Below are 24,994 nucleotides of genomic sequence, written 5' to 3' on the forward strand. Positions count from 1 at the left end.
ATTTGCATACAAGACACTAGAAATACGAAAGCATCGCCTTGTTTGTTTGTTTTTTAGCTCATTCAGGATGAATTGCACTTCAGTAGCAACTGGTATACTCAAAGCTGGCTAACATGAGTTCCCGAGTAGGAAACAGAGAGACAACGCACTAAACGCCGAGCACAGTGAATCCTTGAAAGGAGGAACACACAGAACACAATGAATGCTCTGAAACACTATGGACGCTAGAGCAATGAGAAAGGCGTTGCTCTCTGGTATCCCTTGTATTTTTCTTCATCAACATCAACATCTGGTATCCTTTTCTCTTCGCTGGGGATTTTACCACGTGCTTCAGCCTCGTGGAATGGGGCCATGTGCGCGCGAAAAACCCCAACTGGTGGACGTGGTTGGTGACAGTGAGGGAAAGGAAAGGAACGAGTAACTTGCAGTAACGCGTTACCAACTTCTGTAACTAAGTAAGTTATTATTTACATTTTTTAGAAAGTAGCCAAGTCGTTACTCAGTTACCAAACACAGTAACGCGTTCCTTGTAACGCGTTACGTATAGTTCTCACTGCAATGAGTATGTGTGTTATTAGTATGCACTATTAGTATTATTAGTAGTATGAGTATTGTTTTCGTTGCATAAGGCACCGACCTCAACGTCATAAAACTACACAAAACGTGGTACGCACCATGATGAATAACTCGTGATAATGAAAGCGGATTATAAAAAAGAGGCAATTTATTCGACACACACAACGTACTTTGAACGAAGAAGAGCTGTCGATATCCGATACACAGTTGATCTGAAGTTTCACTTCCAAGCTTTATTTCGACCCACACATGGCTTGTTCCCCACTTCAACAGGACACTTCGTTTCTTTAAAAAAATGAATAACTTTCACAATCTCTGGGCTTTTATCTTTACGCACACAGCAGCGATCACAGATGTCGCAGCAACCCGAAAAACAAAAAACAAAATCATAGATTTGATTATGATAACTGCAGTTTTTATGGCGCACGAGCAACTGAGGCTCTTGCGCCAAAACAAAAAGTGATAGATTTCTGACGGCGGTTCATGTTTTTATCTTATGCGATTTATCTTTCATAATTGTCTATGCGCATGCGTGTGGCGCCTGTGACCTGGAAGATGCGACAGAACATCAAATGTTCCGTGGCATCTGTCGAATGTGCATGCATGCACGGAGGACTGGACAGATCGGCAGTCGCAGCCCTGACTCCAAGACCGATTTTGCGATTCAGCTCGCGACGGGTGGCAATCATAAGGCCGAAGCTCATAAGGCAGAATTATCAGAAGCACGAAACTCAAAAGGCCGAAAAATTAAAACACCGAACAGTCATGAGGCCGACAACCAGAAGGGCGAAAAATCAAAACACCGAACAGAAGGCCGAAAATTCAGAAAACCGAAAAGTCAGAAAAGCGAATTGTTCAAAGGCCGAAAAATAAGGAACCAAAGATACGAAAACTGTTGTTCCAACTGCGATTAAAAATTAGCTCCGCAATTTACGTAGGATAGACTCATTGTGAATTAATACAGCAAATAAATTATTTCGCCGAACCTCGCTTGCAGAAGAAATCGAATAAAAATTGCGAACCGCGCATACAACAGTTTCCAGTCTTTCTAAGGACAGTAGCTACAACCGACCCGCAACATCAACATCTATTCTTTCTGGCCCATGTCAATCAGGCACAAGTCACTGCGAGTTTTGGAAAGAGTGTACTCAAAGCGCATAACAAAAATACTAGAAAACGTATCCAGGAAAATTTTGCCTGCCCAGTAGTTAGGAATTGCGCCCACGGCAAAAGTAAAGGCGCAAAAGGCACCCTGCAAGAGGGAAGCCCAGCAATGCCCCCACACGGTAACGTATACGCATGCGTAACATGGAAGAGTTCATCGGAGAAACCGTGCTCGTGTCACCCCTCCCCCCCCCCCCCCACACACACACACATTTTGCGTTCACTCTTGGACCGAAGCCTGATGCCCCACGGCAAAATGAAGACTCGGCGCCTATATGCTGCCGTCGCCGCGTTCACACCTACGAACTCTGCAACTCCACCCACAAACAGTCTTACGGCAGTCGGAGTGTATGGGTTCAAACCCAACTGCTGGTTCTTTTTTTTCTCTTTTTTTTTTTTTCAACTGCCATTATTCAGTTTATTTCGCCAGACGATTACCAGTAGCTTCATAAAATTACCGGTTGATATGTTTATGTGACGTTAGTAAAAAAAACAAAGTAAAACTTTCTCAGGTGCCCCTGTAAGATTTCAACTCATGCCAGGTAGTACTGCACGAACGAAATCGCTTTATGACCTCGGGAGTCACGTGGCAACGCTCCTCACGTTGATTGGCTAGAACACCACCAAGTCTCCCAAGTTTCGGTAGACGGCTATGCTGTCTTGGGTTTTTCATGGGTTTTCCTCAGACGGGGCTGTCAGACGTAACAACAACAACTTTATTTTAAGATGATGAATGTGGAGCTTCATTGCCGGCATTGACATATGTCGGCACAGTTCCCTTGGAAGTCGGCCCAGGACGCACATACCCCCAGAGCGTTAGACGTAACGTTGTCCACCTCTGTGGGGCCGACAACGGCGATCTCTTTTGCCGCTTCATCAGCTTCTTCAGCTTTCACCACCAGCATCCGTCGGCCACCGAGACGAATCAACTCGAGTAGTGCATGCAGCAACGTCGTTGGTGCTGTCGGCCGTCTCGGACCAACTCCAAAGTTGGTCATAGTTGGCGGAGAAAGCTGGCGCGTGTGAACGCAAGCTGACATGCAATTCTGACGTCCCTTCCCAATGGCAGCGAGACCCATGTCAAATAGGGACTGTCATTAGTTCTATTTCGCAATGAGCGCGAAAAAAGAAATAATAATAATGATAATAATAATTCGGCCACGTTATGAGATTAACAAAATAAGCTTTGTGCGACAGTTCAATTTTGCATTTCATTTTTGTTCAGGTGTCGTTCATGGCTGCTCAAAAGTGCTTTGGTATGTCTTACGAAAGGCGTGTCTCTCGCAGTGGTGTCACGTATACACCCGCTCTACTGAGCGACATCATAGCGATGTGGTGGCGCTAACTATCCTGCCTGGTACAGAGCCGTATATTAAAAGGGAGTCTAGCCATTGGGAGGAGTCACAAAAAGAGGCTCGACCTGTCAATCACAGTTTCGCTCCACTGATTGGTTTGCTTTTTAGCAAGGGGGTCGCCATGACACCTCGCTGCCACCCAAAATGGCAACGGAAACAACCACAGTGAGGCGGAAATTTCGTGACAAAAAATTTTCACAGACGACTATGATTTTGCGCTGCAAATGTAGATCCTCATATACGTTTATCGGAAATCAGTTTCAACTTATGTTCACCCACGTATGTGTTCTACCAAGGCATGGTAACGACTCCAACGAAACAGCCTTTATTGCATACAGGCCAGTCACTCCCGAATACCAAAAGTGATCCAAAAGAAGAAAGCAGCAGCCGTTCTTCTGACAGAGGGAGCCGCTTCTTGGTGGTGGTGGTGGTGGTATGATGTTCTAAGGCTAACAGAAAAGCGCTGCGTAACATGCATACTTTTTTTTTTCTGCGGAGCGATGAACGCTGCTCTATATGTTCAATCATGTTTCCTCTGTAGCAGTTTGCTATCACCTGTTCGTGCACGTCTGTTCGTTCAACTACTGCTAAGATATGATTCGAAGCTGGTGACCTGTACCTTATATTCTAACGTGGCTTTCCTGTTTCCTTCGGAAATACGTTATGCTTGCCTTTTGAAGCGGGATGCCACGTACCTCAGCAGCTCTTGCAGCTACTGTAGCGTCCTCGAAGGCAGTGATGGGATGTATTTGAAGTACCAAGTGCCCAAGTACTAATTTAAGTACATTTCTTAGTAAGTGCATTTCAGTTCGTCTACTTTGTACTGTACCTTAGGTGCTTTTCTTCGATTCTTTCCTTTCAAATATTCAAGTACCCGTTTGGCAATACAAACGCGAAACTGATGGTCGCAAAATCACTTCTTTGTATTCATATTAATGAGTCAGCCGTAACCTATCCATGTTTTCTAACTAGCACTTTGCAAAAATACTAGCTAAAAGCTTTCTAAATATAACAGTCAAAGCATAATTGTACCTCACGTTTCATCACTACTGTGTTGAAATGTCCAGCGAGATGATCTAAATTTGTAATGTACTTGATGAGTATTTTGACATACTTTACAAAAGTCTTTGTACTTTACCGTAAGTACATTTGTAGTATGGTATTTTCTGCTGCACTTAAAGTACAACAGGTGTTAGGTACTTGGCACTTTACTTGAAGTACAATTTTGAGGTACTTTGCCCATCGCTGTCTTAATCCTTGAAAAACTCATACCTCTCGTTTCGTCTATTTATTAATCTGCGTAAACTGTGTGACGCTATTCATAGCGGTGTACTGCCACAAAGTTTTCGATGTAACCACGAATTCCTTCGCTTTTGCTTCTCTTTCGCTTTGTTTTTGCTTGACGGAAATCAGACCTTCCTTTTATGTTAACCGGGGTTCTCAATGTTTATGTAAGCAGGGGACACGTACTTCTTCCATGGCTCTCGAAAGTTTATTGACATTGCGCGTAGAAGGCCTAAGCGTAGAAACAGTTGTGAAATCGTAACCGGTAGAAAAGGGCGGAGCCGTGGATGTGCAAAAGAAATTCTCATATATTGATCAGGGCTGCATTGGCCATGCACTGTCTGTACGAGGTTCCTGAAAGAAAGGGGCCGTCGTTTGTTTGGCAGATAAAAACGAACCACTTATCCCATTTCGCAGACCCTCGCAGACACTGACGCAGAATGGAGGTGAAGTTGAAGGATTTCGAGAATCTGCCGGAAGGATTCGCGGTCAAATTTCCACATCCATTAGAAGCTGGCCTATTTTGTGACCTATGTAAGAATATCGTGCCCACCTTGTGGCTGGATCCGGAAGGCCATTGGTTTTGTGAAGACTGCGTAAACATGGCAACGACCGACGGCATCTTCGAATGTCCAAGCGACGAAAGAGCCTTTTCATCTAGTCAGGTAAATGGTATTTCTGAACACTGCTGTGTGCGAGTTCTGAAACCGTATCTCATCGCTGTCGAACTTCAGTGTGATAGGTATACCATACTATGAACCAGAACTGTGAAATATTGACTATAAACCGGAGTGTAGGTCTACCGCGACTTACGATTTGTAAGGAAACAAAAAAGTGATTATGCCATAAAAGGCAATTTGCATAAGTACCACACCAAATTTGACCTTTCCTTTCTTTCTTTTTTTCTTAATAAACATACCCCCCCCCCCCTTGATCAGCAATATGCAACATAAAGGACAGCAGGGCAACGCAACGTAAATGACAAGCACACTCAAGTAGGAATAAGTCGCCATTTCTCCAGTGTACTTCTTATTCGGTGTGTCAAGCGCTCTCGTCAGCCATATGCTGACCTATTGTTATCGTCATAAAAATACCCAGTAGCAGTTATCTGGAGCACTGTTCTTACATCCTGGTCTGGACACATGGTGCTCCGAAGTTGGCTCATAACGGATTTACTGTGTGTTAATCACAGTGGACGAACAGTGGGAACCAAAAATAAGATGGCAGCGTCAGCTAAGTATTGTTGCGATACCCCGTTCTTTTATTTTATTTTATTTTTTTTTTTTTCTGACGGTGCTCGCATGACGCGATGTCTTGTTCATTTTTACGAAAGAGTTCGACCTTCCTTCCGATTTATACAATTAAGTTACTGTACAAGTTATAGACTGTTGTAGTAATTCAAGAATGAGCAACAAAGTGTAATTTTATCATAGTTCATCGAATGCTCCTCGATGTGGCTTTTACAGTGCAGTGGCGTTACCGCTTCCGGCAAGTTGACTGTCCCCAATGCAGTCACTGCGGTGCTGTAGAAGATCTAGAACAGATTCTTCTCCATTGCCCACACTGTAGCAACCTTCCCGAACCGTACTCTCCGGATCTCTTAACGAGCTGGACTCTCGCCCCCTCCCTCTCACAAAATTGCTTGGTCCCTGGCCACAACCAGCCCACCAACGCTCTGCCCTCAAAGCTCTGTTCACCTTTCTGGATACCATAAGACTTCGATCCTTAATGTGAAGGGGCTCATTATGTCATTCCCCGCATTACCACCAGCAATGGGGTAGAGTATCGCCCCTGGCGATGAAACTCCTCATTTATCATCAAAGTATGGTTTTATTATCAAATTAGGGTTGCCACCTGTCCGGATTTCACCCGAACAGTTCGGAAATTCAAGGCTTGCGTTCGGTGCCCGGGTGAAGGTGTAATCCGGACATAAAATGTTCGGGAATGAACTTCTTTCTGTTTTCCAACCAGCGAGGAAACACGTGGGTGGCAGGAGAGGAGGACAAGCGCCCGCGCATGCGCTCTGACGAAAGAGAAAAAGGTGGATTGGCCAAGTCGGAGTAAAAACCTTACGACTTGAGTTTTTCGTTTGCGTCATCACCAAATATTGAGCGATAGCTAAAATGAGCAATCAAAGCTATGTTGGTCCACATGAAGGTACTGCAGATAACCTATTACCAGAACACTCTGTGCCCAGTGCTCAGCTTTCAAGACTCAAGAATTTGATACGGTCCTTCACAATCCACTTCGTCCAGTCCAAGACGGGGCAAATAATGGAGGGCGGTGTGGCAGTAACAGCTCCCCATAGAACTCAAAGTTTGAGATGGTTCACACAGCACTGGGCACAATGCAAATGAAATTGACAGGACCAATAAAAATGCGACGCTATGCATTCCAGCCGGCCAACCAGGGCCCTCCTGCTTGTCTAGCCTTTCAGTGTGATCGTGCTGCCATCGACTTCTACTGGGGAGTGGGGGAGGGGGGGATATATTTATTAGAACAAAGAAAAAAAAAGGAGGAAAGGTCAGCGAAGAGCTCGGACTCTGTAGATGACGTTTCGTAGGGGTGCTTGAGCGCCACTTCAAGGTTTTCATGTGGGATATAAAAGGCTGCTGTTGATCCGCCTTGAGACACTGATCCATCGATGTACACAGGGAGTCTTTGATAGTACTTCTACTGGTTTTGCGCCTGACGCCCAGTTATTTGTAGCCTGTGATAACTAAAGCAACGTTTGCTGAAAAAAAGGAACACGTTTAATACATCGTTTTCATTCAAAGGTCTATGTATACAAAGCCCACTGCGTTGCACTTGTGTTGTATTTTTTGTTTTTCTTTTCTTTTCTGTTTTAAAGGAATAGCAAGTCGGCCTCCGCCTGACTAACCTTTCCTCCCTTTCTGCTTTCAATAAACATATATCCTCCCCCCCCCCCTCATCTGCTTTACATACCCTTCTCTTAAGTCCAGGCTATCTACTGCGAAGTAGCAGGTGGGCCGTTTCGTGCATACTTCGTGGCGCTGCGGCGAACGGAAACAATGACAAAAAGGGACAGACACGATACGGGCCGCAAATGCGCTCGCTTGCGGCTCGTATTGTGTCTGTCCCTTTGTCAGTTGTTTCCGCTCGCCGCTGCACACAAACTTTTCGTTGATTTTCCATTTTTCACATTGATAGAGCAGACCACATATTTCTTTGAACAGTACTTCTAGTGTTTGCTCTGTACATCATATAGCATTACGTCTGAAACACCCACTACATATCACTACATATTGACACAGCTACGGAAAGACTCCACAGTAGTGGCAAAGCTGAAAAACCAACTCGTCATCTGCCCTAACAGCAGTGTGGATGTTCCCGTCAAGATACGGTTTTCGGCCTTAAAGGTATCTGCTGCTATTTCATACTTTGTACAGGTAGAGCACTGCACGGGCCCGGGCCCGACCCGGCCCGCGGGCCGGGTTGGGCTTGTTATTGGCTGTGTGCTCCGGGCCGGGCCGAGCCCGGGCCGACAAAATACGCCAGCACCGCGGGCCGGGCCGGGCCCGGGCCGTTAAAATACGCCACCACCGCGGGCCGGGCCGGGCCCGGGCCGACAAATATGTTCCCGAGAGTCAGGCCCGGCCGGGCCACGCAGCTAATTCCACACATTGGAGATGCATTAGTTCATATCATCATGCGCTTGCGTCATTCCTGTGCATATTTTGCAAAGACAAGCAAAGGGTACTGCATTATGCATATGATTCGACCCTCTAGAACATTCTCCAAGCCACTTTCCATTGCTCCTCACTCCTCACATATTTCACAATCACTTTGGCAAAGCTTGGTGAGAGGGATAGGGACTGGGAGAAGCAGTTTGTCGACAGCATGCTCTATCTCCGCAAAATCTTGACAGTGTAACGATAACGCCCCGTGCGTTCTGGATTTAATTTGGTCTCGTGCGGTTACGGTGTTAAACCGCCATCACTTGTATGTTTGTCTTCTCTCCTTATAAATTTACTTATAAATTTGTTTGATAATCGCCAGAAACGCGTACGTCGCGGCTGGAAATACTAGGCCGGGATCTACTCGCCGGGTCACCGGGCCGGGCCGGGCCGGGCTCTAGCCACTGGGTCACCGGGCCGGGCCCGGGCCGCATAAAAATATGAAGGTTCGGGCCCGGGTCGGGCCGGGCCATTTTTCGATGCGCCCGGGCCGGGTCGGGCCCGGAAAAGTCGGCCCGTGCAGTGCTCTAACAGTGTGTCCCAAGGGAAGAATTGTCCATTTAGCACAAGTTTTCGATGGGTTGAAGTGGAATGGTGATGTGGCTGTGGCAAGTTCACGCTCAGTGTAAGACGTGCCACCTTCCCGTGCAGCTAAGAAAGGTCTCGAAAGCAACAGACAGCGTGCTGGTGACGTTGCGAGCCATTTTAGGATGTATTACAGGAGAGCGGGCTTTATTTGCATATCGGCGTGCATACATTGAACCCCTGTCCTGCCTGGCTTTGACGTAGTTACCAAGCATTTTCCCACAAAGTGTTGTGACAAGGAATGCATACATATTGAATGTCTTATAGGGGTTGAAGCTGGAACACCAAGATGTTTTGCGAACGACCTGCGGTACCTACCTACAATACAGTACAGTGCAGTAGTACCGTGCTGGATAGAAGTTTACGGAACACGCTCCGGCGCATTCCTCCCTAATTGTTGACACACTAGCAGCGAAAGGTACCGTACGGACTTGAAAACAGGTGACTGGGTTACTTAGGCACATGTCTGTAAGTCCTATTCGCTGCTATCGTATCTCTCTGAGCAAGGAGAGCGCCGGAGCGTGTTCCCTGAACTTTTGTCCGGCACTGTACCTACATACTACAGGGTGTATGCTATAAAAGGTCAGTCACATTTTCGTGCAAAAAGTGATACCTCCTTGATGCTATACCTCTATCACGAAAAGACTTTCTCTGCCTCAAAGTGAATAATTTATGCCAGAGGAACGTACGAAACGATTGTGGTTACCTAGGATTGTGTAACAAAATAAATATGACCATGCAAACTTTCACCTCCATCCATCGGTATTGCGCATAGGAAACACATGAAGACGAAAGTTTCCGTGGCCGTGTTTACTTTATTACGCTGTGAATGGTAACCACAATTTTGTCGTAGGTTTCTCTGGCATAAGTGATTCACTGTGTGGCAGCACAAGTCCGTCTCTCAAATAGATATAGTGTCACGCGCGAAAATGTCACTGACCTTTTATAGCATACACCCTGTATAGTACCTAGTAGGTCGTGGTTTTGTGTTCGCGAACATATACAGGGTGTGTGTCTTTTTTATTCGTTACAGAATTTTTATTTAAAAAACTAGCAGAACAAAATAGATGCAGTTTTTGCAGTTGAGTTATATATGACCAGATGAATATTCTCTCGAAGAAAGTATGTAACTACAAGACCACTAATTACCTAAATTCATTAACCCTTTCATTAGGGGATTTCGCGCAAAAGCGATATAGCAGAACGGGAGATAATCCTCGTTGAAAGCCATTCCATGCTTTAAAAAAAAAAACTTAAACGCGCACGTGTGTTGAAATATCCATCGGGGAATTTCGCTATGCAAATGATAACTACTAAAACTACTCGAAACAAGAACTATACACTTTTCGAGCGCAGAAATGAAGCGGGAACTGCATACGACGTTTTCTGGACGCAGATACCCCGAGCTTTGAGGTCGTAACGTCACTCCCGATGGAGAAACGTTGGGCCCACCCGCAAACGGCGTTTTCTCAGCGCAGCCTAGGAGCTGGCGCAACGTTTGTACTCGAGGCCTCTGGCGGCCACGCTGGCGGCATTTCTCGTCATGAGTAAGAGCTATTATAGGCTGACATAACATACACGACAGATATCACTTGAAAAACATGCAGTATAACTTTGTATAAATACAATATCTGGTTACCAAAAGCAATAACCAAGGCGCGCCGACCATCAACGTGGAAATCTCTTGCTTGTACTTCCGCTTCCGTCCGCTGTTCTCCCGCGTCTCCCAGTATGGACCAAAGTCGAAAATTGCTGCTGCTGTTAAAAAAACTGCAGCTTCTCTAAAAGCGACAGCTGTTGCGGTAGAAGGATTGAAGAAGACCGTCCAGAACACTCTACTAGGTACAGCGATATCTACGCCAGAGGGAAACGACAATCGAACAATGGCTAGCAAGTGGGATGGTAGGCGTTTTGTCGCTCCCGTGTCCGCATTCATTTTCATTTCCAGCCAATTCTACCTGGTCCTCTTCATTCTGTCCTCCACTTGCGCGTACTTCACGACCACACCGTCTATGCCCACGCAGCTGAGCGGCTGTGGAGACTGTCGTTTCCGGCCAAGCATGCGATTGGTCAAGACGGACACGTCGCTTCCTGCGCTTGCCGCTCCGATCTGTTCACCTCAGATGTCGGCGTCCCCGCTCGACGGCTATTGTTCGTAGAGCTGAAAGTAAAAATGCCGAGCGCCCGGCGTTCTTGCGCCGAGAAAACGTTGTATGCGAGTCGCCCTTATGCGACATTCACCTTCACTGGGTCGGAAAGCGGTCTATCTAGCCAACAGATCAGTTCCTACTCCTATCAGCTCCATCGCTCCAAAGCACGTGACCTTTTCACGTGGATTACATATGTCGCTGTTTACCTGCTCGAAAAGTGCGTAGTTCTTGTTTCGGCCCATTTGCATTGCGAAATTCAGCGACCGACATTTCAACACATGAGCGCGTTTAAGGGTTTTTTAAACATGGAATGGCTTTAAACGAGGAATATATCCCGTTCTGTTGTCTCGCTTTTGCGCGAAATCCCCTGATTAAAGAGTTACTTAATTAGTGATCTTGTAGTTACATACTTTCTTCAAGAGAATGTTCGCCTTGCCATATAACTCAACTGCAAAAACGGCATCTAGTTTGCTCTGCTAATTTTTTATAAAAAATTCTGTAACGAATAAAGAAAAAAAAACACCCTGTATGTCACCCATGTCTTGTGTGCCCCGAAGTTATAGGGAAAGATCCAAATGAGCTGAGAGGAACATCACATGTCGCTTCGACCGTTGTCCCCCCAACCTGTCTTCGCAGAACTAAAGAGGTGGCAAAGTAAAACTGCTATATATTATTTATAACGTGACTTTTAGGCACACTTGAGTGGCTGTTCCTGCAAAATGACGAAATGCCCCTTGTGCGGAGTGTCCTTCGACACCCGCAGTATCACGGAGCACATCGTCTCAGAATGTTCTGAAGGGTCAACATCCTGCCCATCATGCGGAGAAGACGTGCTGCGGAAAGATCTCGTGGTAAGCTTGACACGTCGATACATGTCAATGGCTCTGGTTGATTTAATAATAATAATTGGGTGTTTACGTCGCGAGACAACTGAGATCATGAGCGACGCCACAGCGGTCGGTCTGTGGATTGCTTTTGCCCACCTGAGGGTTCTTTAACGTGCGATGAAAGCTCATCACACGGCACCCCGTATTTAACGTCCCTCGCGGAAGACGGCGTGTCTAAGCAACTTGTACCCTGCCACCAAGTTGCTGGCGTCCTCGGCCGGGTTCGAACCCGCGATCTCGAGTTCAGAAGGCGAACACGCTACCGACTGAGCCACCGAGGCCGGTTGGCTCTGGTTGAGCCGTGTCCGTCCCAACTAGGGTTGTCTATCGGGATGTCCCGAAATCCTGGAATACCGGCCAATTTTTAACGACCCGAAGTCCCTGGATTTCTTCCGGAAAATCCCGGGATCTCGTGAAAGAAAATATGGCAGGAAAATCAAACACCTGTAGGTCATCAGGCACAGACTCACTGCTTCCTAAGGAAATGTCACTTTTTATGACTCGAGGTTGCAGAGGGCACCGCTGCCTACACGTGCGTACAGATATTTGCTGACTGTCGTTTCTTCTAGTGCAGAAGCTGAACGGACCTTTAGTTCGGCAACCAGTGTTTGCACAAAAGTTCGCTCCGAACTATGGGACACCACCCTCGACGCTCTGTGCATTCTCAGGTCGTGTTTTAATCATTGTACAATGTGATAAGCACGCAGCGACGGTGTTATAAACCGCTTAGTGTTTCGTTTCTTTCCTATCTTGTTGTTTTTGCTGCTGTTTTTCGTTCAAATGGAATGTTACACCGTTTGAGGAAATGTAATATTTCATGTTACTTCAAGTGTAGCGGGACTCGCCTTCCTTTTCACCTTCAACACTGAAATGAAGATGAATAAAAATGGAGTGGCATTACTATAGCACACACACACAAAAAAAAAAAACAAAGCCAAATGAAATGTAACCATTACGCCGTCAGTATTTTACCAATGTGGTTACACTGCGAATTTTCGACTGCTTTCCTTCAGGAAAAAGTAGGATGGAAAGCGCACATGAACCGTGCACAACACGCCGATATAGTCACTTGAGGTAAATGGACTTGGAAGTAGAGTCCCGCACGGCCAGCGGTACCCGCGGGCACCCGCACGTTGTTGCGGGTGGCGGGTCAAGGTTTTCGTTGTCGTGCAGGTAGGGGGCCGGGTGCCTGCGTCATTGTTGACGGCGCAGCGGCAGCGGGTCAGGTGCGGTCGACGCATTTTACCAAAACACTATTAGAAAGTACACTGAGTTGCTCCGCGTTTGTACTGCAGTGGCTCGAAATATGACGTAAATCGTCGCTGACAAGGGCGTAACAAACGCTCACACCGTTAGGGTGCAACAGCGCTTGTGTGTCCTCCTTGTCCATGCCGCGTTTCGTATCCATGCCTCAAGTCACAAACAAACACGCACAAACCATTTGCACCTTTTTGCACCCTGCGCTGATGTCGTACAGGAAACCATGCACAGGCACATCTAATCATCAGGCATAGACAAAGGAGTACTCTCAGTTTACTCGTCAACGTTCATCGCGTTGCGGGTAGCGGGTCGGGTGAGCTTTTGGGAAAAATTATGAGGGCTGCGGGCGGATGTGGGTCCCAGTTTGTAACGGGACGCGGGTTGCGTGTGGGGTGCGGATTTTCACCTGCAGGTACGTGTCGAATGCGTGTCAGATAATTGCGACCCGCGCACGACTATACTTGGAAGCACCATCTGAACTCGTCACAATCCCGAAATCCCGTCCTGGGATCCTGGGATTGACAGCAAAATAATCCAGAAATCCCGGGACTCCAAAAATTGGCTCCGGATTGACAACCCTAGTCCCAACACGTTGCTTACTGTTCAGCGCTGTGGTCTATTTGTAGCTAGATATGTGAGTGCACCACCATAATTCACTCTTGTGCTGATAAATTCCTGATAATGCTTCTAGAGCAAGAACTTTCCGTACTCTAGACGAACAGCTTATCCTGGAGCACGTATCATATATGCTTGTTAAAAAGTTGACTGCGCACTTGCGTTACACATTTGTCCGTCTTTTCTCGGCAGAATCACCAATTAACGAGACACAGCGTGGACACTTCGCCAAAGGCAAGTTCTGAACGACAACACTTATTTTTTAGTAATGCAGCCCTGATGCTATTTTCGGAATTTCAGATATGGAGCACTAAAGACGCTCTAAAAATTCGCTTTTTTGTTTTGTTGTTTCATTTTTTCTGCTACCAGTACTAATGGGGTACACGAAATGTTAGCTAACATATTTTCGTATTGTATCTCATATAGCGAGTTCTCTTCTAAAAAATGAAGAAGCGAGCTCGTTGTCACGTAAAACTGTCTGGGTCTGTTTGTTTGTCTGTAACGAAAGAAAAAAGGAAGGAGAAATTGAACACGTCTCCCGACTTGTTCTGCTACTTCTAACATAAATTCTCAACCCCCCCCCCTCACCCCCACTCCCCAAAAATACTTCTCATGTGCCCTACTCGCAAGTTCGCTAATCACTATGCACATGTTCGCTATTCAGAAGCCCACTATTCACATGTTCACTAGCAGTCAGACTTGTGCGTAACGCGTTACTAGTAATTGCGTTACTTGTAATCAATTACCTTTTTGAGTAATTTTCTGAGTAATCAGTTAGTTTACTGTCAAAGTAATTTTTCCAGTAATCAATTACTTTTCTGAGTAATCGATTACTCAGTAATTGATTACTTTTCCGGCAGAGATTAGCTTATCTTTCAGATGTTCTGCCCCAAGTCAAGCCCCTGGTGCCATCAGCCATTGTTGGGCTGTTCTACTATTGCAAGCGGAGGTCATTCTAATAACGCTCTGGAATTTCAGAGTCTCTCTCCCTAATCTCTTCCTACACCAGTGTGATGGTACCTGAAGCTTTGGCGGTTTAGGGAGCCATGGAGAAGTTCCATGCAATGCTCTTCCACTATCGGGTCAACGTCTTCCCGGGCGTACAGATTTCCTTGTCCTACGTGTTTTTGTTTGTCTTGTTATTTCAGCTGTTCCGCTGTTGAACCTTTTTTTTTTTTTTTCTGAGGCACACAAAGACGGTTATAATTTGCGTGAATGCAGAGTAACGACAGAAGTAACGTGTTACTTTTCTACTCGTTACTCAATTACATTTGAAGTCGAGTAATTGGTAATGGTAATCAATTACTTTTTCCACAGAAGTAACGGTAACGGTATAATCAATTACTTTTTTCGAGTAACGGGCACAAGTCTGCTAGCAGTCCACTATTCACAATTATCCACTGGGTCTGGGTTTGATGACACTGAAGCACAACATTTTAGGGGACACGCACATTGTGAGCCCATTGTCGGACATTCCTCTCTGCAGGGCGGAGCGGGCGTGGCAGCGCCCCATCTACTCGCGCGTGCGCTCTCATAGCGTTCCTCAAATAGACCCGAGTCGCACGCAGCACACGCGCGCGCGATATCGCGACCGGAGTTTGTCCCCTTGTTCACGGGGACAAAGTGACTCGTCTAACCCGTCCTTTCTGACGTCACAGGTCCCGGTCCCTTCTTTCGATAACCCTGCAAAGCCATCGACTCCTTCGCCGGTTAGCCTGCCTGAGAGAAGTCCTGCGCAGTTTGGTTCTGCATCTCGTCAAACAGCGGCAGCTCCCACGCAATTGGTAAGGGCATCCAACTTGCGCGTTTTTGTGGTTAATGTTAAATGGGCGGCCCGGAGCCTTCGACTGATTTTATCACTTCGGTTGTACCCTAACGTCAGTTGCGTATAGATGCACACGCAAAATTTCATCTAGGAGAGCGTCTTAGCTTTTGAGATAAAGGAGAAAACTACATTCTCTTTGAATGATCGGTGCATTAAGAGTGTGGCAATGATGTGGGCTGCGCAGCACGATGATAGCATATACAGGGTGTCCACGCTAAGTGTGAACAGATTTTTAAAAAATATATCAATCACTTTTTCCGAGATGAAATCAATTGCAATATAGCATATGCTGAAGGGCACTCCCTAGGGGGTCATTAACAGACTCCTAAGGGAATGTCTTAATTAACTTTCAATAATTAACTTTTTAATTATAAAAGCTACGAAGTTGCTCCAATGAGAACATGTGATCTCTTCGGTCACCAGATACCAAAACCGTTTTCAGAGCAAAAATCCGTTCGGTAGATCGTCCCCAAAAAATTCGTGAAGGAACGCCATTTTTTTCTTTATTTGGTTTATTGCGCATCTTCAAAGAAGCGGCTTTCCTTTACCCCCAGTGTGAGAGAGTGAAAGAGCACACTGCCGCCTCATGCGTCGAAGATTAGCTTTAACTTGCGGAAACAAAACAAAAACACAAATCTATAGGGTGACTCTATCGCGACTGCCCTTATCTTGGGCTGCATTTTCTGTTTTCTTTTAATCTTTTTCCAGGACGCAAGAGGCGATAGTGTGCTCTTTCATCCTCTCGTATTGGAGGCGAAGGAAAGACGCGTCTCTAGAGATGCGCAATGAATAAAATAAAGAAAAAATGGCGTTCCTTCACGAATTTTTTGCGGACGATCTATCGAACGGATTTTTGTTCTGAAAACGGCTTTGGTATCTGGTGACTGAAGTGATCAGATGTTCTCATTGGAGCAACTTCGTAGCTTTTATAATTAAAAAGTTAATTATTGAAAGTTAATTAAGACATTGCCTTAAGAGTCTGTTAATGCCCCCCTAGGGAGTGCCCTTCAGCATATGCTATATTGCAATTGATTTCATCTCGGGAAAAGTGATATATATTTATAAAAAATCTGTTCACACTTAGCGTGGACACCCTGTATATAGTCTCTTGATAGTAACAAAAATGGAAGATCTGACAATGAGTGCAGGCAATTCATAGTCGCTGGTAATACAGATATATGACTGAACTGGATCTGTATACCGTAACTGAACAAAATTGTTCGGTGCAGCATGATCCCTGTTATCCTAGCACCGGTATAGTCAAGTCAAGTCAGGTCAAATCAAATAGCAACTTTCTGTGCGAAAAAAGGAAAATGAAACGCCAATGAGGAAGCGCGAGAGAGGTCACGTGCTTATGACTACCAATGGGAACGGCCAGAGCTGTGATGTCAAGGCTTGACGAGTACATGTGTTCGAGGGTTTATATCTCGCCAAGTACCTAGGAAAATAATTGTTTTCCTCAATACTCTATTCTTGAGCGCAATGTGCGCATGATGTAATGCACCACACCTATAAATGTGTCACAAACCCTCTAACGTGACACGCGCGGTGCAGAATGACCGGAGATATGCTGAAACTGATTGATTGATTGATTGATTGAAAGAAAGAAAAAAATGGGGATATATGCTGAAACTGTTTCACCTTACTGTATTTGGTTAGTTATGCAATGGCTGCTCTTTCTCTATGTGATTATCAGATACAGACAGGTTTTGCGTTCTTAATGTGTTTCATGTCGAAGGCGAAGTGTCACAACGTGTAGTGATGGTACTAGTGGACGCGATCACGCGAAGGGATTTTCCGTACTTCACTTAGTTCAGAATTATTCATTAATCAGAATTCATTCAAAATAATTCGTGAATCAAAATTAATTCAAATGAAAGTGGAAATCCTGAAAAAAGATACATTACGAAACAGAGCACCAGACGCCCAGCCCGATCTCTATATCCATGAAGGGAAAGGGGAGCGAAACCCTCAGAGACAGAGCTCAAGGGTGGCGGTCTACCCCCTTGCAGTCACCTTCCGACGTATCCTTGTGTGTGACATCCGTCAACAGTACCTAGACAAAGAGGGTTTTATCGCTTGAATGACGTGACGTACTCAATAAGAGCTCGTAGATCACGACATGCTTTCGTCATAAGCCGTATGCGCACCACTTGTAGCCACAGAAAAAAAAAAACAAAAAAAAACTATGTTTGAAACCATCAGGGTTGAATTCATGTCATCCCAGGCAGCAGAATGTACTGAAAGTCGAGCGCATCGTGGGATGGAGGGATAGGTGGAAGGCTTTGAACAGACCAGTGTAACTAAATAACCATTGATAATGATAAGACACACATCGCCCACCCCCATTGCACTCGACTTTCAGTACATTGTGATGCATGGGATGTCACATTCTTTCCATTCTTCTTGTGTGTTCGTGTCCTGGCACTGGCGCACGTTATCTTTTGAAATTGTGAATTGCTCGAATTTTATCGTTCGTACGCGTTTCGAGGATCCCTCTGTTTATGTCCTCCCTAGATACGCTTATCTCAGCTGCATGCCCTTCGCGTTTGTAATATAAAAGAAAAAACTGGGACGTTCTGCTTCCATTCATTTCTGCTCATTCCATTTGTGGGTTATATGTTTAGGCCCGTAAAAGTTGATAATTTAATTTATTTCGGTCTTTCTTTGCGCGGCATCTTGAGTAAGCCCTCGGCATCTGCCATATAGCATACAGGTGTTTTAGCACTGAGCGTGCGAAGGCGAGTTGAGAAAACTGAAATAAACTTTTGCCGTATCCTCACATTTACAGAAAGAAGAACCGAAGTGCAAGTGCCCATACTGCAAAAACTATTTCCCTAAGAGATCGATACAGGGACATATCAGCCGAAGAGAGTGCAGTAACGAGACCACACGCGGGGATGCATTGCATGTAAGTCTTCTCGTATATTGTACTGGTATTTGGTACTGGAACTTATTTGATGATATCATCACGTCCCACATCCCATTACATCATCATTCATAATTTAATCATTGTTGCTGGAACTGCTTATTGGGGTATAACACAAGGGCACTACTACTCCATACGTAAAGCTGACCTGTACAAGTTCGCTAGACATGACAAGTGTAAGAGTTGTACTTTTTTAGAAACCTCGCGAATATTGTGCATTTCCAACTCAGTGCAATAGCCACCCGACAGAGACTCGGGGAAGGCACGTTGGACGGGGGACACTTGACGCCACAGGGGGTCTTCGCGACCAGATGCTCGCTGGCAATAAGTCACTAGAGTGGGCCAAGGAAGATGCACTGTCCAAAGTTGCATGGTGCACGGAGTGACAGCTTGGTCCGTTACCCATAAATACCGAGTAGTGGGCGGACAATTAGGAGGTGCCTGGTTCGGTCTAAATTCAAACTAGGCCAACCATGAGTTGGAGACGTCTGAACCGGGCTTCTGGGATTGGTGTTTGCTTGCGGGGGGTTGTGTCCCAAATGTCACTCTCTTAAGCGGAGGACACAAGAAAATCCGGTGCGGAAACCGCAACGACTCGATGAAGACGAGGCGAAAGCCCCGTGACTTCAGCCGCTGTAGTATTGTCTTGTAGTAGTTATGTAAATAACTATGTAAATAAAGCCCAGTTATTGTTCGAGAATACCGCCTGTTGGACGTCTCTTGGGAATATCTTCGATCTGTGAGCACATCAACGGACCACCTTCCGGAACAATGGAAGAAACTTTACTACAAGTATATAGTTAGTTAGTTACAAAAGAAGAAACAAGTACATAAATCTAGCCATGTGCATTAGAAGACGCCGTAGCAAATTTATTTGTATTTTGTGGCCATGTTCGACATTCCAGCCAATGAACAGGAGATGCCCAAATTAGCTGAGTTATTCGAACGTACTCATGAGCTGAAAGGCAGGAACAGGAACTATTCGTCCGCACGGGCCAAGAGATAGAGACCGTGTCGTGATGACTCGTGGTGTTCGACAAGGGAGTGTCCTGAGCCCGATTTGGTTCAACGTGGTTGTAGCTGGTCTTCGGGGTTGCATCGGCAGGAAAGTAGCCATTTCCATTGATGCCGATGACGTTCGTTTGTGGACCAGTGGCAAATCCCGTCCTGCCATCCAGCGACGCCTCCAACTCGCCCAGAGATGCGGTCGAGAAGTACCTCGCAGTGGCTGGCTTAGACATCTTGGTAGAGGAGATTGGGGTACTTCCTTTGACGCGGCGGAACATGCGGCCTTTTCCACGCACAGTTGCTGACACACCGCTAACCTATGTGTCTCACCACCGCTTCCTCGGCGTTACTGTGGACGCCATGTTCACTTTTCTGGAAGCATATTACCAGCATGGAAGCCAAGGTCCACCCCATTGGATTGCAGCGAGGAACAGCGCCTCTTCAAGGAGCGCCGTCCGTTCGACCTGGCATAGTTTCTTGGACCATGGCCGAATCCCTCCCACCAGCTCCAGAACCTACGATCCTTTGCAGAGTTCCTTCCATCGGCTGGCTTGGTGATAGAGTTTTACAGAGACACTCTCCGTCATCATCCCCTCATCATCCCCTCATCATTTCCGAATAGCGGTGGCACTGTGCCGCCACTGCGGCGGTGAATCGTTCCTCTCATCATCCACGTATATATGCGTACGTTCGTGCGTGTGGTCGGCCGAAAGGCACGCATATGTGTGTCAGTAGCGGAGTTCATTCTAGGTATTAATATTTTGCGGCAGATGGCTTAGCAGCTCTTCTAGAATCACAAGGCGTGTGCATTTATATCGAGTAATTGAGTCTGTAGCATTTTGACAAGCAGTTTAGGAAGTAGCCTGAATATTCTTTCCCAAACCCTCGAGAACCTGAAGGCAGCTAGGACATCAGTGTAATCTGGCTTCGCGGTTTCACTGTAGTAGTGCAACGAAGAAACCACAGCAAGGAACTAAATAAATTGCTGCATAGAAACAACCCAGTCATCATCATTAAAAGTGTTGTCGTTAACGAGACTGAGTTTGCACGCTCAGAGGCTAACGATCTGCTGCAGTCTGGTTACACACAAGGGTGTACTTCGCAGTCACTTCGTTCATTTCTTCATCGAATTCGTCAGGTGACGAATTCAATATCTTCCTCTTTTTGTTTCTATAATGAAATTCAAACTCAACTCATTCATTTCTTCTTCCTTTAGAGCGTTATACCGCAGGCACCTGTAACTACTGTTGAGTCAGCTTCACCTGCCAGGGCAGCTATTCCAGAGACAGAGCCTTTCGACGGACGTAACTTCAGGACGTCGCCTGGAATCCCTGTGAATACTTCGAATAGTCATACGTTTGCTTGATGTTCTTTTCATGTCACTCACTTTCATATTCTTTTCAACTGCATTTTCTTTGTTTTGATCCTCTAGAACCAGAACCATCCCGAAAAAGAGATGCGGCTGGCGAAAGCTGAGATGGCTGTCGAGGATATAAAAAGAGTAAGATAGATTTGATTTATATAAAATTCTCAACTTACGATCGTTGTAGAAGTTCCTATTAAAAGGAATCTGTTGGTGAATGGCCTGAAATTGACAGCTTCCAACATTTGATGCCACCCCAAAGAAAGCGGTGGTTTCTCGTCGGCGGCATTGACACCTAATCATTGGAGGGAACTTGGAAAACGCGCGACACACGTCACATGTATTCAAGCTCGAAGGAACTGCTGTTGTAACCAAAACATATGTCGAACTTCTTTCAAATATGTGCCAGAACACGCCTATCCTTATCTTATGTAGCGGTCATTGGCGGAAACAACTTTGAGTCTAGTAACAATGGATGCTGTTGGACGACGCTACTATACCGCCACCAGTTTTAGTTTTTATTTTTTTGCTTGCCGTGTGTACTTTTCGCTTGTGCAGTTTTACTTTGCCATTTTGCTTGCTGCATTGACGATCGAATTTATGATCCAGGAAAGGTTGCCCCCCCCCCCCCCTTTGTCGGTATAAAAACTGATGATTTGTAAGCTGGAGGCTGACGTTTTTTCCGGGCGTATACGGCACACGCTACATTCTCATATCAAGGTGCAATCTCTAACCACAAATAGTTAATGCATTGTTTGTAGTGTTGTTGCCCATATGTACAAAGAAGACTTGTCTCCGGAGCACACTACTTTCTTAATGACATTGACGCAAAAAGAAAGAAAGAATGCGCTTTCGAACGCTCGATAGGCATCGCCCAACGCCGAACAGGCTCTGAACAGGCAATTTTCCTACGGAGGAGCAGAGGGTTACCATGAAAGCAGGTCAGCCTCGCACCCTCCCACGAAGAGGAGTGTGCGCATGTCATTGTCCGCAGAGCTCTGGTTGTCCAGTATGATGCGCATTATATTTGTGAGAACCGAGGGTGAGAGCGACGGCGCCTTTCCCATGGTGCCCGGTTTCCGGTATGCAATAATGTCCGAAGCCGATATTGCATGGACGACAAAACTATTGCTTAGTAGCTTCGGGAGACAAAGCTCCTTGCCATCAACATATGACTCCTCCATAAGTGAGAAAATCATTTCACGACCCCTTTAATTACCAGATCATGGTGCATAAGGTTGACTGTTCTCTACGTCGTCATTATGCAATGGGGGCGCTCGTCTGGTAAATGTCAGGCGGTGTGGCGTTTCGGTGTGACTGCACGGCGGCTTTGCGCACTGCCATCATCATGAACCAGCAAGCAGCATTCGAACCTGGAACATGGGACCGGGTTTTATGGAATAGTATTGGTCCCACGTCCAACCTTACATATTCCCCCTCGTATCCACGCTAGCCAGCTCTGAGTGGGTTTGCGATGTTTGACTCAGAGGCCTGCAGTTAGGCTCGTATTTAGGGAAGCATTTTTCTTCTAATGTCGGGGTTGGACTCCTTTCTTGAGAAAGGTTTACGTTTCACTCAGTGTTTGAAATTTTATTCACATAAACTTTTCCGGAGTATAGCTATTCATTTTGCAGCGCTCGATCAACAACAAACACGATTGGCAGTTTGAAGTGGTTCCATATATCAAAACAAGGAAAACGTGTGATTGCATCTTCACTTGTTTATCAGATGCGTAATTTGCAATTGAACTTTTCAGTTCATAACCTTCAGTGGCAGTATGATCTCTAGTTCCAGTTTCTTTAGTTAAATTTCCCGCTCTAGCTCTATAGTGTTTTGCATTCAAGATCCCACTTTTTCTTTTCTCTGTTTCCTTTTTGCGTTCTTGAGTTTCAGCCCCTGTCTTTTTGGCTTGTTCACGTTTTTGCTTTTGAATAAGCTTCTAACGCTCGGTAAGCTCATCATCATCATCATCCTGATTCCCTAATATCCACAATGATGCCTAGCTTCCGCAGCAAGCCCTCTCTGATTGCGTGTTACTTGTTAATTTGCAATTTTCACTTCACTAACCTGCAGTGGCCATCTCACAGAGGGTTACAACAGAAACACTAGCTCAGCCTAAGAATGGCATGTCTAAGCCCCGCCCTACGCTTGTTCCTAGTGGCTGCAATAACCAGCCGCACCACCGTCTACGTCGCGACAAGTAGCGCACCTGCACCGAAACTGTGGGACGAGCCGTTTACGAGGAGAGTTTGGTCATTCCGTGATCTTTTGCCGCCCGGAAATGAGGAGCCGCCGTGACGTCAGAGCCGTCATGGCTCCGCCCACTTGACGGGGATGAAAGGCGGGCCGCGGCGGCACGGGGGGATTTCAAGGGTGTACCTCTGCTCTAACATGGCCGAATGGGAGATTTCGAGGCGATAGCTCTGATCCAAAATGGTGCGACGTCCCATTGTGCGACGTCAAATGGCGCGCTTTGAGACAGACTCCTCTCAATGACCAAACTCTCCTAATAAACTGCTCTGCTGTGGGACAGAGCCGTTTATAGAGAGAGTTTGGCCATTAGGAGGAGCCTAACTTAAAGCGCGTCATGCGACGTCGCGGCTGAACGACCTCCCTCGACGTGCTCTATTGTTATCCAGTCGTCAACCGGTCGCCGATGCCATATTGATGCTGATCGTTGTTTACAATCCAAGGACAGAAGACACATGCGTACTAGAGTCACTAAATGAGCTACGCTGAAGCGTAACGCTTCAGAGTATCGACACTGAGTTCCAAGAGCGAGCGAGCGAGCGAGCATGCGCCATCTCGTTTCCGTGCCATGCTACCCACGCGCACTGCGCACGTCAATGCACCATGCCATCTATCGTGCGCGGGTGAAATGTTCATTTCGTTTGCAAGCAGCAGTTGATGGCCTTGAGCTCACCTTGACATCCTCGGGACGCTCTGGTTATCGATACATGTGTAGAGGAGGTGGAGTTCCTCTACATGAGTCCCGACCGACGGTGATGGTATGCCACGGAGAGGCGATGACGGTGGCCTATCTCCATGGCCGCGCTGATGGAACTGAGGCCGGTGCTCCAGGCGGCGTGGCCATCTTCGTCGTTGTCCACGGCCTGCTACAGTGCTCCCCGCTCAGACGCGGAGCGGCGACAAAGAAGTACGATGACCGACGTCAACACAGGAGAAAGAGAGCAGGATCGACCGTGGAAGACGTGCACTATTCGATGTGTTCGTGGCACGGCACAACACCCGTTGGCAGAAACTGTCGATGAGCGGGCCAGATGAGGGGTGATGTCGTTGGGCGTCGGAGTCGAGCGTCAGAGTCGTGGCGTGCCGCAACCGGCACGGGAGCGAGAGCGCGAGAGCTCGTAGGGTCGATCCCAGGAATAGCGAGGCTGTGTTAGCCGAGATGGCTGCCGAGACGCCGGCTGAAGACGTGCCGTGGCGTCAGCTGCCACGACTGCCGAAACCGGCAGGCGAGCACTTTGCTCTGGTGTCGCGGCCGGCAGGGGATGAGCGTCGAAATGCATGAAATGAAGCAGTAGGTCGTGTGCCGGAGGCCGTGGACAGCGCAGGTCGGTCCCTGGAAGCCATGAAGCGATGGTCGGTGGGCAGATGCGATGATCATTGAGCGGTCGTGTCGTTGCGGGTCGGTCGGTCGGGTCGGTAGCGGATCGGAAGTGTGGACGGAAGCGGCACGGGAGCTGTCTGCGTGTTGATCGAGAGGCGAGCAGCGGTCGTGATGTCGTCGTGATGAGCCGAGTAATGGCGGTGGCTTCCAGGGAGAGCGTGCCGTGGTAGTGCTAGTCGATGGTGTCGTCAGAAATTTGGGATGGTGAAGGGCCGAATTGCTCCGAGCTTGATGTTCATCGTTCGGGTCACCAAATGTAGAGGTAGTGTCCCTCTACATGGGTCCTGACCGGTGATGATGTAATGTCCCAGCGGGCAGATGGTCGCGGCCTCACGCTAGGACGGTGCCGGTATCAAATGTAGAGGAGGTGGAGTTCCTCTACATGAGTCCCGACCGACGGTGATGGTATGCCACGGAGAGGCGATGACGGTGGCCTATCTCCATGGCCGCGCCGGTGGAACTGAGGCCGGTGCTCCAGGCGCGTGGCCATCTTCATCGTTGTCCACGGCCTGCTACACATGGATTATCGCACAACAATCATACACGCTTCTCTATCCCACAGGGAGCATTATGTTAGCCGTCTTTGATCCCCAACTGGGAATCATACCGGTGTGGTGCGGAAACAAGATGGCGCACCTGCTCTCCCTTGGACCTCAGTGTCGAT

General features: G+C 46.8%; 1 protein-coding gene and 1 long non-coding RNA gene across 3 annotated transcripts in view; one reads left to right on the forward strand and one right to left on the reverse strand.

The window, feature by feature from the left end:
- The window catches only part of LOC135400920 (TNF receptor-associated factor 6-like), a 29,988-nt gene that overhangs the window by 1,579 nt on the left and 3,415 nt on the right, over positions 1-24,994 (forward strand). Inside the window, exons 2-9 of the mRNA XM_064632935.1 lie at positions 4,797-5,044; positions 7,655-7,759; positions 11,505-11,663; positions 13,767-13,808; positions 15,233-15,358; positions 18,191-18,310; positions 20,553-20,669; positions 20,769-20,837. Coding sequence (XP_064489005.1) covers positions 4,820-5,044; positions 7,655-7,759; positions 11,505-11,663; positions 13,767-13,808; positions 15,233-15,358; positions 18,191-18,310; positions 20,553-20,669; positions 20,769-20,837 — 963 coding nt within the window. The 5' untranslated portion in view covers positions 4,797-4,819. The remainder of the gene's footprint in view (positions 1-4,796; positions 5,045-7,654; positions 7,760-11,504; positions 11,664-13,766; positions 13,809-15,232; positions 15,359-18,190; positions 18,311-20,552; positions 20,670-20,768; positions 20,838-24,994) is intronic.
- LOC135400923 (uncharacterized) lies at positions 20,882-24,613 on the reverse strand. 2 transcript variants are annotated; one of them, XR_010424681.1, is made up of 3 exons: positions 23,623-24,613; positions 21,630-22,072; positions 20,882-20,994 (listed from the first exon to the last, which is right to left on the reverse strand). It is a non-coding gene; the product is annotated as an uncharacterized LOC135400923 (long non-coding RNA). The 2 variants fall into 2 exon arrangements; XR_010424680.1 differs by lacking the exon at positions 20,882-20,994 and having other exon boundaries at positions 21,351-22,072.

This window comes from Ornithodoros turicata, chromosome 7 (genome assembly GCF_037126465.1).
Source record: "Ornithodoros turicata isolate Travis chromosome 7, ASM3712646v1, whole genome shotgun sequence".
NCBI lineage: Eukaryota > Metazoa > Arthropoda > Arachnida > Ixodida > Argasidae > Ornithodoros > Ornithodoros turicata.